General features: G+C 41.0%; 1 protein-coding gene across 3 annotated transcripts in view; it reads right to left on the bottom strand.

The window, feature by feature from the left end:
* The window catches only part of DIP2B (disco interacting protein 2 homolog B), a 137,254-nt gene that overhangs the window by 53,116 nt on the left and 67,805 nt on the right, over positions 1 to 16,333 (bottom strand). Inside the window, exon 1 of one of the 3 annotated variants that reach the window (XM_072134747.1) lies at positions 2,517 to 2,587. The exons of the other annotated variants lie outside the window; for them this stretch is intronic. Coding sequence (XP_071990848.1) covers positions 2,517 to 2,550 — 34 coding nt within the window. The 5' untranslated portion in view covers positions 2,551 to 2,587. Of the gene's footprint in view, positions 1 to 2,516; positions 2,588 to 16,333 lie in introns of those variants that run through there. 3 annotated transcript variants of the gene reach the window in all.

Genomic DNA, 16,333 nt, shown 5'->3' with positions numbered 1-16,333 from the left:
ATGCATTTTATACATTTAAATCCTGTCTCACTCAGTACTTAGGTGTCCTTACTGGTGTTCCTACTCACTGAACAGGACCACCTACTGGACTCAACTCCAGAGAGGGATCTAAATGAAAACGAGTTATACAGAATGATGAATGATGAATAAACTATTTTTAATTATTGGAAATACGAATCTGCCCATATACAGTAGCGCAGTACACAACACAAGCTTATGTTATTATTGGCATCTGTAATCACCCATGAGACACTGCAAATAAACCTACACCATAAAAAGTGTCCGCTATATAAGACATTTATCATACATGTGCCCCCGCGTTGTGCAACCAGACAGGCATTTTAATTAATCAGGACGTCATTAAAGAGCCTTGGGCTGCCATTAATAATAGATGAAGGCTGGAAATAGTTTCACATCTCTGGTTACTAAGATATTGGCACTGCCTCCCGCATATCTGTGAAGCACATTTACACTTAGGTGATAGAGCATAGTGTAGCGTACTATGTATCCCCAAAACACTAACGATTTATATGAATGGGTAAACATAGAAATTCCTGCAATATCCATCCACATAAATAGAAAAATCACAAACAAAATCAGGCTGTACCTACTATTATGTTGATGGAGTACAGATGTAAGATGAGGTACATACTGTAAGTAAAGTTCTTACTACTTCACTCAGTACCTACCACTCTCTACTATCTTTTATTTTACAGTACAGAGCAAAGAGGGGGAAAAAATAAATAAATCTGAGAATATCCATGGCTTACTGTGATAGAGCCCCATTATACTCTTGTTAATGTCCAGCAGCAGAATACAGACCGATAAGATTTATTGCACAACTGCCATCAACACAAAACACTTCCAGGATCTAAAAAAAAGAACCTGTCAGCAGTTTTGGGTTCCTTAACCACCAGCGTTCCTTGATGGAGCTATGATTTCCAAACTTTTATTTTTCTCTTATTTGTCTTGATAGTTGCTTTTCTGAAATGTCATACATTAAAGAAGGCAGGGGTGAGGTGACTAGTATCTGCTTCATAACTAATATTAGGTCCCTGAAGTCAGTGATTGCATGCTGGAGGCCATATAAAGCTGCAGACAGTGTCATCAGCTCAGAGATCTGTACAGCCATATCTTTTCTGTGTGTTAGTAGCAGCAGGAATGTGAAAAATACATTTATAATCCAGGATTGTAACTGGATGTAACTTTGAACAAAGGTGGGTCCTTCTCACACAGCTGGGATCTTAGATTTTTGTACATGAAACAGCTCCCCTGCCCTTCTCCTCTCCTGTAATATCCGACCTGAATACTACTACTTCTCTTACTCAGAAGCCTTGCTGTGAGGCCTCACACACCAGTGCACTAAAGTGCTCCAAGTCCAGCTACATTCCAGGAATATAAACTTATGTTTCACTGTCCTGCTGCTAATAAAAATGTACACAAAGGCATGGTTACACAGATCTCCAGGGCTTCGACCTAAAACTAGCTGCAGCTTCGTATGGTCACAACTCCTCAAAGACTCCCTTTAATTGCTGTCAGTCCAGCATTTTTCTATAATCCCATCATTCTAGAGCAATCCCTGCTATTCATTTTAGCTTGCTATTTATATATACTAGAGGTATATACAGGGATAACGTGCCAATGTGTTACCAGGACTATAAGCAACAATTCAGACAACGAGGTGGTTATCATAAGGATAACGAGCCTAAGGCTTTACAGGCGGCCCCCTACTTAACACCTGACTTACATACGACCCCTAGTTACAAACGGACCTCTGGATGTTGGTAATTTACTGTACTTTAGCCTTAGGCTACAATAAACAGCTATAACAGTTATTAAAGGTGTCTGCCATCAAGATTTATTGTTAATCCTGGTTCTTATGACAACCCAAAAGTTTTAAAATCCAATTGTCACAGAGACCAAAAAGATTTTGGCTGGGGGTACAGTTCCGACTTACATACAAATTCAACTTAAGAACAAACCTAAAGAACCTATCTTGTACGTAACCCAGGGACTGCCTGTATTCACATTTGCAGCTATTTGAAGGTCAGGGTTAAATCCATGCACATTATATGTATAGTATTCTTTACAATGCAAATAGTTTTTTTAAATATGACCAACTACTCTGCAGATCCTAGACAATAATGGATTTGTGTTTTGTCCATGCACAGTTCGCCAAAGAAGTGAAATACGTCCAATAAAAGTGTTTAATACCTAAAACTTGAGGAATAATCATCCTACTAGCAATAAGACTAGCAGTACTACTACTTGCCCTATTATAGGATTTGGACACATGAAGATCCTGTTTTTGTAATATTTACTGTCATAGGTTTTCAATATTCAGGAAAAAAAGATGAAAAGTTTCAAAAATGAAGACCCTTGTTGGTTAGTCAGAACAGATAAAACCAAATTAAAACCAGAGACCAAATAATGACCCACAAACCACATGGCAAAAAGAAACCTACAAATACTGTGCCGGGCCATATTTCCCTGAATGAGATAAATCTGAAACTGACCTTTTTCTTCCTTATGTTTCACCTCTCGGATCATTATTCTACGCCCGCTCCTTCATGGGAAGTCATCTAAGACAACTTGTATGAGGAAGTGCTTGTAACTTTACACGCCACATGAACTTCCTTCCGCAGCGCTGTGTTGATCAACATACAAGACGTGATGTGCCCTCACACACAACCTCTGCTGTGCCTCCACTACCTTATGGTAGGACAAGAAGATAGGAAGAGTTGTATCTTTATCTGAGAACTAATAAAGTTTTTCTTGAATGGAAAAGATAGGAAGAAAATGTATTGTATTGTTTATTCTTGTGGTTGTCTATCGATTCACTGTATCAGTTCCTAAGGGAACATTCAGCAGATATTTTCAGGAATCAATAGTATTGAGTGACGATGAACAAAAACAGGACCAAAAAAATGCATTTTACATGGTATTTTATATATTTTTTAAATGGGTTGTTAAAGGCAACGAAAACAGGATTCTTCGAAAGACAACCCATGTGTTTCCATGACCTGATACGGCAGAATAATTCACTAAAAGAGGTATTCTCAGAGGGAGTATTCATGGTAATACCACAATATAGGTTGTACATATTTATAATTCAGTGTCCCACCATAAGAACTTGCACTTGGATCGCAAACACACAAGCAACTCCATTGACCCCACCAGGCCTCCATACTCAAGATACAGTCCTGTACAGCCATTTTATTATATACAAATGAGTAGACAATAGTCAACTTCTGAATAAAGTCATATTTTCTACTCAGCTGCCACTGAACTTCGTCTCCTTCTTATGAAGCCCTCTCCCTGTCCTTACCAGGATCCAGACCCTCTCAATTCATGGTGAATTTAGCAGTGAGCACTCTGCAGATCTTCTCAACATTTCATGCACCTTGCAAAAAGTGGAGCCATGTAATTTAGAAGCCTGCAGATTTTCTTAAAGAGGTTGGCCACTTTACCTCATGTTATTGTAATATATGTGTGTGTGTGGGGGGGGGGGGGGGGTGCAGGAAATTAGGTAATTTACCAATATACATCTATCCATAGTTCTGCTCCGCTTTTTTTTTCCGCATCAGCCAGACATTCCTGGCCATACGATGGAGGGTTATGTGTTCTCTATTTGTCCATGAACAATCTCCAGTTAGAGATCACATGATCCTTTATCTTCAGCCATTTTATGGACAGGAATGTCTGGCGGATGAGGACAGGAGGCTTCACTTAACATATCAGAAAAGCGGAGCAGAATTTTTAATACATGTACGTATATTGGTAAATTAGGCCGGCAGCACATGTGACCTTTTGAACCCGTTTTTGGGGCGTTTTTAAGAAGTCCGTTAAAAAAAAAACATGCATTTTTTGAAAACGCATCCGTTTTTGACAGGTTTTACCAATTATCTTAATTAAAACTGGTCAAAAATGGGTGCGTTTTCAAAAAACACATGAATTTTTTAACAGACTGCTTAAAAACGGCCCAAAAACGGGTTCAAAACGCCACCTGTGCCACTGGCCTTACTTACCATCCTGCCCCACCACACACACATTACAAAAAACATGAGGTAAAGTGGCCAACCCCTGTAAGGGCGATGTCACACGGGGCGTTTTGAATGAGTTTTTGGCCCGTTTTTAAGCAGTCCGTCAAAAAAGGCATCCATTTTTGGCCAGTTTGAATTTAGATAATTGGTCAAACCTGTCAAAAACGGATGAGTTTTCAAAAAACGTATGCGCTTTTTGACGAGCTACTTAAAAACGGGCTAAAAACGAGTTCAAACCGCCACGTGTGACATCACCCTAAGGCCTGCGTTCACATGTGTTAGAATTGCATTTAGTAGAACTATTCAAGAACAGCGTGGAGGAACGACTTCCAATGCGTTTATGCCTGCATCCGAGAACTAGCAAAACATGTTTAACCAGTTAACAAGGCAAAACACATGTTGCTAGTTCCCAAATGCAAGTGTTTAGGTATAAACACATCTGGGTTCCTCCACAAAGTGCTTGAATTGTATGTCTAAATGCAATTCAAGCAAAATATGTGAACATGGTCTGAAATTAGGGAATTCCCATAAAGTAATTTTAATTAACAAGTCTAATTAAAACCCTTTATTGTAGTGCTCCTCTGGAAATAAATATAAAAGTTACAACTAGGTGCTCGTCCTGTAAATAAAAATAAAATTATAACTAGGTGCTACCACAACAGGATTATTAATTCTATGAGAATTAAGGCCAGTGGCACATGTCTGTGGGTTGTCTATGTATCATGGACTGGATTTCTTTGACCAACCAGTGAGCAGAGGACATGACTTCTGATATATGATGCATGGAATCATCCCTAAACAGAAGTAATCATGGTTACATATCACTACTATAGAGTACTGTCCTCTGCACTGCGGTCGCTCCATAAAAATCAGGCCAACGTCTAATTCACAGACCGACCAAGATTCTGTTCCGCGAGCCTCATTGGACTTGGCCAATTAAGTGTTACCGCCTAATTGTAAAACCACTAAGGCCGGCGGCACATGTGGAGTTTTGAACCAGTTTTTAGGTCGTAATTAAGCAGTCCGTTAAATAATGCATCGGTTTTTGACTGGTTTTACCAATTATCTTAAATGGGTCAAAAATAGATGCATTTTTAAACGGACTGCTTAAAAACGGACCAAAAACGGGTTCAAAACGCCACGTGTGCCACCACTTTAAGACATTTCTTGGAGGAATAACAGAGGAACAGCACGTCACATAGACAGTGCTCCAGACATGCAATATTTAGGTGGAATAATTGTTGCAGAGGAACATTAACCTGAAGCAGTTTTTATAGAAGCAGAGGATTGCAGGCGCGGGTTACACAATCTGTGAAGAATGTGAGCACCGCAGGCGGCTCTCCGCACACGCTCTCCTGTTTATATCTATTGCACAAGTAGGATGATATGAAAGGGACAATAAACCAGACTGGCTGCTTTCTATCAGAGAGTGATGACATGCTAAGCGATCAGAGGCTGATGACAATTAGATCATTGTGCAGGAGAAGACCAACTCCAGATGGAAGAACCCAAAAAAAGGTTACATCATTTCATTAGAGAGAATTTATTTGTGGCTGGCGAGCGGGTAGCACGGCGTGCAGGGGATGAAGTAGTAAGTCGCCGTGAAGTATGGGATTCATTACATGGCTTTCAGCACAAAGCTGCGAGTAAGTACTCTGCTGGGACCCTCCGAGCCTTCCCACATGCTATGGATGAAACACCGCCAGCAACAAGGAAATTTATGTCTTTTCTCTGCTAGTAGCATATGGCAAGGAATACCCACTGTGTAATATGCTTCTTACTGTAACAAATCTCAGGAATTCAGTAATACCCCTCAGCATGTACAGTGTTATAGAGGGATCACTACACTGAACTCTATGGCTCTGTTCACACAGCAGAAAGCTGCACTATGTACAAAGAGTTACCGTATCTTAGGTAAAAACTAGAAAAAATGCACTTCTTTATTATAGCTATGCACTCAATGGAGTAACTTAGTACATTGTGGGTTATATATTTGTAACCATCATGTAAATGTAACACATACTCCTACACCCGAGTGCACAGCCCCAGAGATTTCTTGACTTCCTCTTAGGCTTCTTTGAGGCAGGATGCCAAATATACAGATTTTTAATACAACTCAGGTAAGAGGAGCATTGGCTCCAGTCATCATTGATGTCATAGTTTTCCTCAAGACTAAAAAAAATCAAAACCCCAATAAAAACATGCCCTTATACAAGGGGAGTAACAGAAAGTCCTCAGATTCATGGGGCTTAAAGAGAGACTTTCAGCTACCAATAGATTATAATCTATTGCATGAATGCATTATGATTTTCGGAATATCTCTATAACTTCTGTCCATTAGGCCGGCAGCACACGTGGCGGTTTGAACCCGTTTTTGGGTCGTTTTAAAGCATTCCGTTAAAAAGCGCATGCGTTTTTTTAAAACGCATCAGTTTTTCACAGTTTTTTCCAATTATCTTAATGAGGATAATTGGAAAAACGACAAAAAAGGTAAAAAAAAACTGATGCATTTTCAAATACAGATGCGTTTTTTAACAGACTGTTTAAAAAGGGTTCAAAATGCCAAGTGTGCCGCTGGTCTTACTCAGTTTCTGAAAAATTCTCATTTTAATCCATATGCTAATGAGGCCCTTGGTGACCTCTGACAACTATTCCTGTCTGGACCATGAGATAAGCAGGAGATTTATTTTGTAAGAAGCATGGGGCTACACCTTAAAAAGAGGGAAGTGATTTGTTGGATGCAGAGGACACCGCTGTGGTCGCACCAACTGTCTCATTAGTGTATGGATTAAGCTGAAAAAGGTGTAATGTACAGTAAAAATGAAGGTATGGTGGGAAATCGTAGTGTATATCTATACAACATGCTACCAGTAGAGTATAATACTTGATGATGGCGGTACACCCCCTTTTAAATGGTTTTACTAAGTTTGATTGTTATTCACCATTATGTGGATCGGGAATAACAATGTATTCAGTGGTGGTCCCAGCCGTGGTACTCCTACCTGTGAATAGAGGATAACAAATAAACTTGGCAGGCTTTTATTACGCCAGTCTTCAGTAAATACTTTGTTTGGAAACTGTAGCCAGGAGAAATTTGCAGTTGAACACATAAAGCCACTTACACAGCTGCAGGTATCAAACGAGGAAAAAACGTAATGTAATAAAGGGTAATGGATGGGATTTATCTATAAAAATATGCAACAGATTTCTAGAGCAGATTTCTTATCCACAGCATGTCCTTCTGCTATGCAAAAGTTGAGGTGTGTCCCCTTCCACAGATAGAACATGGCAGAAACCAATTTAGGTTGGTGCACCCTTAAGTGATACACAGGAATCTGTGCCGCAAAACATTATGCTTCTCCTGTAGTCTCTAAACTTGACTCATCTTGTGGAAATATGACGCATCTTTGATCATTTGGAAGAAATTATTTTAAAAGAGTGAGATTTCACATCAAAAAGAGATTCTAGAAAAGATATTTAATACTGTAACTGTGGGGGCTGGTAGTTTAATGGGGTAAATACCCGGTGATAGGTTCCCCTCGAGTGGTCCGGTTCTGGGTTTCAGGATTTTGAAACTTTTAAGATTATAACCCAGTATTTCAGTGCGCATCAGTTGTTGTGCAGTCACTGCCCTCTGCGCAGTGTTACACCATTTATGTTACTTTTATAATCCTATGCTAAATCTTATGTATTAACGGATTACACGTAACATACGGTCTGACCCTGAAATGAACTTCCTTTCTGTACTAGGGATCAAATAAGTTCAGTAAATCAGAAAGCTGTGACCGCCGCCATGGATGAAAAGAACCTCAGACTATTTTACATATACAAAATCTACGTATAGATGTTCTGACAGGAAAAGGAAGGTATGTAGGCGGATTGGTTCATAAAACAAAATGCTGCCCCACAAGTCAAACTTATGTCAGATATGCAATTCTCTCAAGTTACCCAATGGATTGTGAATGGGGCTGCTATACCCGAGTTGTATCCAGCACAGAACAGATATCCCGCTTTGGATAATTTTATGCATCATGGTTACAACACTTTGAAGAAATGTGATTCCCTTCAGTTGGCTTTAACTTTTTTTTACATCTGCTTGTAATATTACTACATTAATAGATTTAGATTTACCCTGATAAAAAGTTCTTATAAAAAGGAAACAAAAACAGCGCTCAGAAGTTCCAAAGAAGTTTTCTCCATTTGATATGAGGCCCTTAAAGGAAACCTACCACTTGAAGTGGCAGGTTTCAGATGGAAATACCGGGCACCAGCTCAGGGTGAGCTGGTGCCGGAGCTTATTTTTGTTAGTGTTTTAAACCGCGGTATCGCGGTTTAAAACACTTTTTAAACTTTATAGCCGGTGCAGGGAGGTACGCGCTCGGCACTTACCATGCGCGCGGCTCTCATTCACTTCCTATGTAGCCGCGCGCACGGTAAGCGCCGAGCCCGTACCTCCCTGCGCCGGCTATAAAGTTTAAAAAGTGTTTTAAACCGCGATACCGCGGTTTAAAACACTAACAAAAATAAGCTCCCGCACCAGCTCAGCCTGAGCTGGTGCCCGGTATTTCCATCAGAAACCTGCCACTTCAAGTGGTAGGTTTTCTTTAAGGGAGTTCCAATATCTTGGGCTCCTAGTAGTTCCAGCAATTTAATACACATCACCTATACCAGTGGTGGCGAACCTATGGCACTGGTGCCAGAGGTGGCACTCAGAGCCCTCACTATGGGCACTCAGGCCATCACCAGAGATGACTCCAGGTATCTTCCTGCAGTTCCAGACAGCACAGGACTTGCTGTGCATAGAGCCATTTTAAAGTGACAGCGCTACCTGGGACCACTGCAGGAGTGGGAAGATGTGGATGGATCTGGATTATCATTGTAGCTCCTGCTCCGGCCCTTCCTGTTTATGGGACCCTGGAGGGAAGCTACAATGATCATCCAAATTTCTTCTATTTTCTGCTTTATTGGTGTCCTTAGGGTGCTGATATGAATGAAAGCTGTGACAGAGCACAGAATAAAAGTCACTAATTACATTTCTGTGTTGGCACTTTGCGATAAATTAGTGGGTCTTAGTTGTGGTTTGGGCACTTGGTCTCTAAAAGGTTCACCATCACTGACCTATACTGTACATAGGGAATAGTCTATTGTGGCATAGCTCCTTTAACACAAGACGTTCCAATGTATATTTCGATAATATACAGTAATATTAATATAATACTGAAAATTTCTTTTCAGTTTGTTTCTTTATAAGCCCTGTAGTACATTACTTTATCTAATAACATATCTACAGTAGAATATATTGAGTTTCTTAACTTAATCTGTATTCCGCAGCTGCCAGAGATATGTCGGAAAAAAACTGATAAAATGGTTATAACAAACCTGATCCATTCTTTCAGTGTCAGAAGCAATGTCCCTGCGCAGTAATAAATAATTGCTTGTTCAAGGTACATTTGTACTTATAGATGTATGAGAAGCTTGCCAAACAGAAAACTCTTTCACATATACATATATTTTTTTAAATAAATAAATTAGTTCATTCTGTTCCAGTGAACTGTGACATAAGGTACTCATGAGGAGTAAATCGGCACATAAAGGATGCATTACCGCCTTACCATGCGTCATAGATGAGGTGGGTGAGTGTGCGGTGAGTGCACGCGGAGTGTATGGTGCGTGCTTAGTGTCACACGGACAGCCTGATCCTTTACTGTGACGGGTCTGATATCATCGGTCCCCAATAACAGCAGCCCCTGAACACAGCGATCATACTGAGTGCTGTGCCTGAAGAGGGATCCCGTTTATTCTGTATACCGATCACGGATTATGGTGATCCCATGGGATTTTACCAGTAGATCAATGTTATGTGTGATCTGTGTAAAGAACAGTCCCTAAAAACACATAAAAATTACTAACACACAAATTCATTAATGTTAAAGAAAATTAAACCATTACCCTCACCCCTCCCCCACACACACAATTTTTTTTTTATAAAAACATTTGACACAGCAGCCATCTGGGGGAGCGGCGGCGGCATCAGCCACCGTCTGCTCTGGGGGAGGGGCGGCGGCATCAGCCACCGTCTGCTCTGGGGGAGGGGCGGCGGCATCAGCCACCGTCTGCTCTGGGGGAGGGGCGGCGGCATCAGCCACCGTCTGCTCTGGGGGAGGGGCGGCGGCATCAGCCACCGTCTGCTCTGGGGGAGGGGCGGCGGCATCAGCCACCGTCTGCTCTGGGGGAGGGGCGGCGGCATCAGCCACCGTCTGCTCTGGGGGAGGGGCGGCGGCATCAGCCACCGTCTGCTCTGGGGGAGGGGCGGCGGCATCAGCCACCGTCTGCTCTGGGGGAGGGGCGGCGGCATCAGCCACCGTCTGCTCTGGGGGAGGGGCGGCGGCATCAGCCACCGTCTGCTCTGGGGGAGGGGCGGCGGCATCAGCCACCGTCTGCTCTGGGGGAGGGGCGGCGGCATCAGCCACCGTCTGCTCTGGGGGAGGGGCGGCGGCATCAGCCACCGTCTGCTCTGGGGGAGGGGCGGCGGCGTTGCCAGACACAGCCTGGTCTGGGGTGTTTGGTGGCATCGACCACAACTTTCTGATAAGATGAAGAAAAAAAGTTGTGTACCCTTTTTTACTGCATGATGTAATATTACTTTTACTGCCACAATTTGCTATTTCAGCACAGAAGATACTGACCGAGATGATTTTATTGCATAAATAGCGTCTATTAACATTATTTACGGCTACGAGTTACATATTTGTATTTCTGAAAATGTCAATATTCCTCCTCAGCTAAAAAATACTCCCCAAAAATAGTAAGAGGAATATTATTACCCTTCTGGAAAAATGTTAGTGCAACCTCTGGGCACAAAGTAGTATAATTCCTTTTATTAAAAAAATAAAACAGCATATTACATGGCAGCCTAAAATAGGAAGTCATGAATGCTGGCAGCACACTGTAAGTCTCCTGTCAGACACTTACATTTTGCATGGGAGTTGCATACACAAAAATAGGGAAATTATACTCAAGGCTATGGATCATAAAATCTCAGCAAACCAACTCACATACAAGAAGAATGACTATTGGGCATATATAAATATCCATTCACACTTATCCTGACAAATACATGCAGTGTACAAGAACCACGACAGCCTTAATCCAGAAGATTATAATCGCCCATGTGTTCCCGTCCTTAGACCGTATTATCAACATGGCACGGATAATTTCCTTCCGACATCAAGCAACTGTTCACAAGCTGGGGGATCATCGGCATTTGTTTTACAACTGCATAGCGTGAATGAGATAAGATCATAGCATGGAAGAGATACATTGCAAAAAAGCGATGCAGAATTTATGGGAAACATGTCATAAGAAATAAAGAGGCCATCTAAAAAAAGTCAAGAGAGGGATGAGATAAAGAAACAATAACCTGGAAATAAAGTCAAACATTTTTTTCCCTGCTTGGGTTTCTAAGCTGTGATCATGCCTTCTTTTAACTGATTTTTTTTGTCTTAAACTGGGTCAGTGGTTGAACCCCACCACACGTGTGCACTTCAATGGCAAAGCCAGGGTTGGTAAACCTCACTTTACAGAGCAGGTGCCTTATGTTCAAAGCATACACCGTATAGTGAGGCCTAGTGACCTCAGCTGCCACTATGTGATCATGTGCTGGGGGTCCCAGCGGACTCAAGTATCCAGACCCCTTCTTTGCGTCCTACAATCTCATGAATGCAGTCACTGACCCAGGAAGGGACCCTAAAGTTCAGCTGCATGACAGCATGCTAGTGGATTTGGGCCCTTAAACATACTGACAACTCCCCTTTAACATTAGAGAGACCAGTTTATTCACTTATCCGTTTTTTAATGGCAGCACATATTCATCTGGAATTCATTCACACATTAATTTTATTACCAATCCAAACCCAAAATAAATATAGGGAATTTTTAAAAAGTAAAAATGGATCAACCACCAGAAAAATTCAATGACATCCGTAATCTGTAATTTAGGAAAGCAGACGAGACCCTTGCAGTGTGTAGTAGTAGTAGATGGCAGGAGGATCGGTGGATATCAGTCATATATGTGCTCATTCCAGATGAATAGCTACTAAAATAAAAGTATTCCCTGAGAAAGAGGATTTTTGTTTTTTTACACTGTTTGGGGTCACTTTAAATCATATAAGTAGAAACCACACCTTGCTCTAAAATTCAGGAAATATAAACTAAGGAATGTTAGAAAAATTTCCATGTCAGCTTTAAATTCCTGGTATATGAGACACGGGACTTTGTGAGGTTCTGATGGCGGGTTAGTAACGGAGGATACAACCAACAATAAAACACCAGTGGTAACAGGACATGGGGGGAATAAAGCTAAATATAGGAAACAGCAGGAGAAACCTTGCCTGCCAATAATAACCACCTTATTTATGTGCTATTGAGAAGACAATCTCAAGACATTATTGGGCAAAATGATGATAGGAAGTAAATAGTCAAAAAATAAAAAACAAAATAGTAAGCTACTTATTATACCAATATTGATACAAGAAGAGTAAATCCAATAAATATCAGTAATATTAAGTTTTAGCACTATAAACTATGTGCAAATGTCACACATAAATTCAGATTTCAAGTAAATGATTGTTTTGTTAATCTTGCCAAGCAAATTTTTGGGAAAATAAGACAGTGACAACATTCTTGTCTGTGCTGGGATTACCTGTAATGCTGGGGTAGCTTCTGGTTTATAGTAAATGTCCACACAGAAGTAAAATAAAATCTGCTTCATCAAAAATATATTAGTTTCTGATGCAGGTTCTGAGCCGCTATTCATTAATGGAATTGGGTCGGTCAATTTTTTTGTTTTATTTTACTTAAAGAAAACCTACCACTTGAAGTGGTAGGTGTAAGATGCATATACCGAGCACCAGCTCAGGGTGAACTGGTGCCGGTGCTTACTTTTATTAGTGTCCTAAACCGCTGTATTGTGGTTTAAACACTTTTTATTCTTTACAGCCGACCGAGAGTGCACCTACATAGGAAGTGCCGGAGAGACGGTGACGCTTGGTGCGCCAAAGCTCCTTCGGCTGTAAAGAATAATGTTGATGTTGATTCATTGAAGTATACTTTATGCTGGGCCTGAAAGGAGGAATACAATAAAAATTAATCATGCTCCTCTCTCATGGCCCGGTATCATGCATTATTCAATAAATTAGTTTTGACTGGAGTGTTCCTTTAACTACTATAACAAGACTCTATAGGGGACATTTATCATAGAAATTTCTTAACTTTTGTCATCAAAAAGCGACACTGGCCTTTTCACACCACTCAAAAGTGGGACTTAAAAGGGGTTATCTGAGATTGATTAATATATTAGGGCTGGGCTTTTTAAAAATAATAAAATGTCTACTCACCTCCTCCAACGCCCCTGATGTCCCGCGATGCGGTCCATCTGCAGTGCCATCTGCAGTGCCACTGTTTGTTTACAGGGGCACCGAAGCTGCGCACAGGGATGTTCCGGCCGGCCACTCTCATCCGTCGCCATCTCTCAGCATTGTAGGGCGCTGGGAGAAGGTGTCGGATGGGAGCAGGGGCATGGATCAGAGAGACTGAGGTGCCGGGCATCAGCAGCGCTGGAGGAGGTGAGTAGACATTTATTCTTTTTATAAAGTCCGTCCCAGCCCGACCCTAATTGCATCAAATCCAAATGGCAAATTTTCTTTAAAGAGGCTGTCCGCTTTCAGCAAATAAATTGATATTGTTTGTGTAAGGAAAGGTTATACAATTTTCCAATATCATTTCTATATTAATTCCTCACGGTCTACTAGATCTCTGCTCGCTGTCCTTCTAGATTTACTTCAAGTGGATAGAAATCTGCCCATGGTTTGTGATGGACACACAGGTGCACGGCTCGTTATAATCACAGAGATTAATCAGAGCCGTGTAATACTAACGAGCCGTGCACCTGTGTGACATCACATGACCAGGGACAGATTTCTATCCACTGGAAGTAAATCTAGAAGGACAGCAAGCAGAGATCTAGACGACCATGAGGAATTGATACAGAAAGTATATTGGAAAATTGTGTAACTTTCCATTACACCAACAATATCATTTACTGAAAGTAGACAACCCCTTTAAATGGGTAGCCCACCTTAAACCTTTGTAGCTCGGTTAATACCTTTGTCACAGCCATGTGTAAAAGTCAACTGGTAGCTTTATCACTTCATAAAAAATAGACTCCAAACCAAGTGCTGCAGAAACCACAGATAATTGAAAGTGAGAAGCAGAGATTGTATATTACCAAAACACATTCCACAAGAGGCTAGGAAGAAAACGATGAAAAGACGGGTGTGGTACACGCAGTGATGGACACAAAGACTTTCCTTAATTTTCCTTTATTGCTGCGATTTACGGCTGCACACAGAACGCAAGACCACTAGGTGGCAGAAGTAATAACTTTATTGTCACGCAGCAGCTGGATGTTTTTTTTTTTTTTTTGCATTCATCACAGAACTTTAACCCAGAATGCACTCAGTCTGTAGAGGAGGAAGGGTTATAATATATTTTATTAGATATAGATATATAGATGGAGAGAGAGCACAATAAGCAGCGTATAAATGCAATACACTCAACACCATTAAACATTTCCTTAACAAATCAAAATCAAGAATTGTCACAAAGAGAAGACGCAGAAACAAATGTCATACAAGAGAGTTCCTTGAGCAGACGTTTAAGCAAATAGCTCAAAATGACCATTTCCAGTATGTGTAACAGAATGACGCTGAATGGCGGTGACCTACTGAATCATTCACAGCAGACAAGGTGAAAAGGCTTTGTGTACGAGGCCCAGGCACGATCAATGACACCCGATCATACTGCGGTGAAGAATCACTGGCTAGAAGTAATCTGCAGCGCTGGAGGGAAGAGCTGAACCCTGGTGTGATCTGCTACAAGACGGAAGGATTATACTCATCTGCTTCTTCATAGTCATCTAAGAGAATGTGAGAACTGCAATCGGAAAAACTACACATGTTCTTCCTGTACAGTGAGTAACTGGAAATATGTGACATGTGCACATATATACAGCCCCCAGGTCATCCACTGCATCTTCCAATGTCCACGGTCATAAAAGGAACCTGTCACCACACTACAGCCCACCAAACTACTAACCCCCTAAGGTAGGGTACGAAATGTACTTTCCAGGATTCAGTCTTTAATGTGTAATCTTGCACATTTAGGCTGCATTTACACTGATGTTTGCCCGCACAGGTACTGCCAGGCGGAATACGTCTGGCGCCATGGAGAGGAGGTGGGATGACGCCTCTCCATAGAGATGCACAGCGCCGTAACACGGGGAAAGAAAGGACCGTATTGCTCTGTGCGCCAGTTGCCGGCCTATGGGGGACATATGTTAGGCCCCAAGCTTACGACCGTACATACGCCCCCCATACATTCGTGCCCATGGGGCCTTACCTATAAATCATCTCCTCCACAATCATGTGAAAATAAGCAGAGAAGAATCATATTTACCAGAACGAAGTTGTTTTTTTGTGTTAAATTAAAGATAAAAATCTCATCTTTCATTATCAGACTTGTAATTCTGTGATTTACAGAACCAGAGATTAGTCAGTTAACATCAATTCCCGCATTAATTCTATTATTTAACTGCCTGGTATAAGTAACTATATCTCTGGATATAGAGCTCACAGACTCACAACCCTGATATTATTATTATAATTATTAATCATCATCATCATATTTATTTATATAGCGCCATCAAATTTTGCAGCGCTTTACAAATCTGATATGATATGAAAGAGGAGATATCATATCTCCTTATAAAAAAAAAGAATGTTTCTAGGACCTATAGAACAGAATTTAGAGGCTTGTGAACCACTGAACTTGACTCATCGCATGTGAAAAATGAGAAGAATCATTTGGCTGACATTGGGGGAAGGTTTTTTTTTTTTTTTTTAGCTAAACTGGAGAGATTTCACATAAAAGAGGGAATTCTCAAAAGGACATTTCATACTCTAAGGTTAATGGGGTAAAACCCGGTGGCAGGTTCTGAAAGATGAGAATGAATTTTTAATATGACACCAACTGCATGTATCTAGAAAATATAGAACCAAAACTAGCAGTGTCTGAATTGACATCCCCTGCAGCTTCTAAACTTCACTCATTTGCGGTAAAATATGACTCTTCTCTGTCATTTTCACATTACTTTGGAGGATTTGTATAGGCATTCAAGAAAGGACATGTCATACCCTGCTGCTAGTTTAGATGGGTAAAACCTGGTGTCAAAG

This window comes from Engystomops pustulosus, chromosome 2 (assembly GCF_040894005.1).
Source record: "Engystomops pustulosus chromosome 2, aEngPut4.maternal, whole genome shotgun sequence".
In the NCBI taxonomy this organism is placed as follows: domain Eukaryota; kingdom Metazoa; phylum Chordata; class Amphibia; order Anura; family Leptodactylidae; genus Engystomops; species Engystomops pustulosus.
Note: the sequence above shows the minus strand (reverse complement) of the source record. Positions and strands in the feature narration are given on the sequence as shown.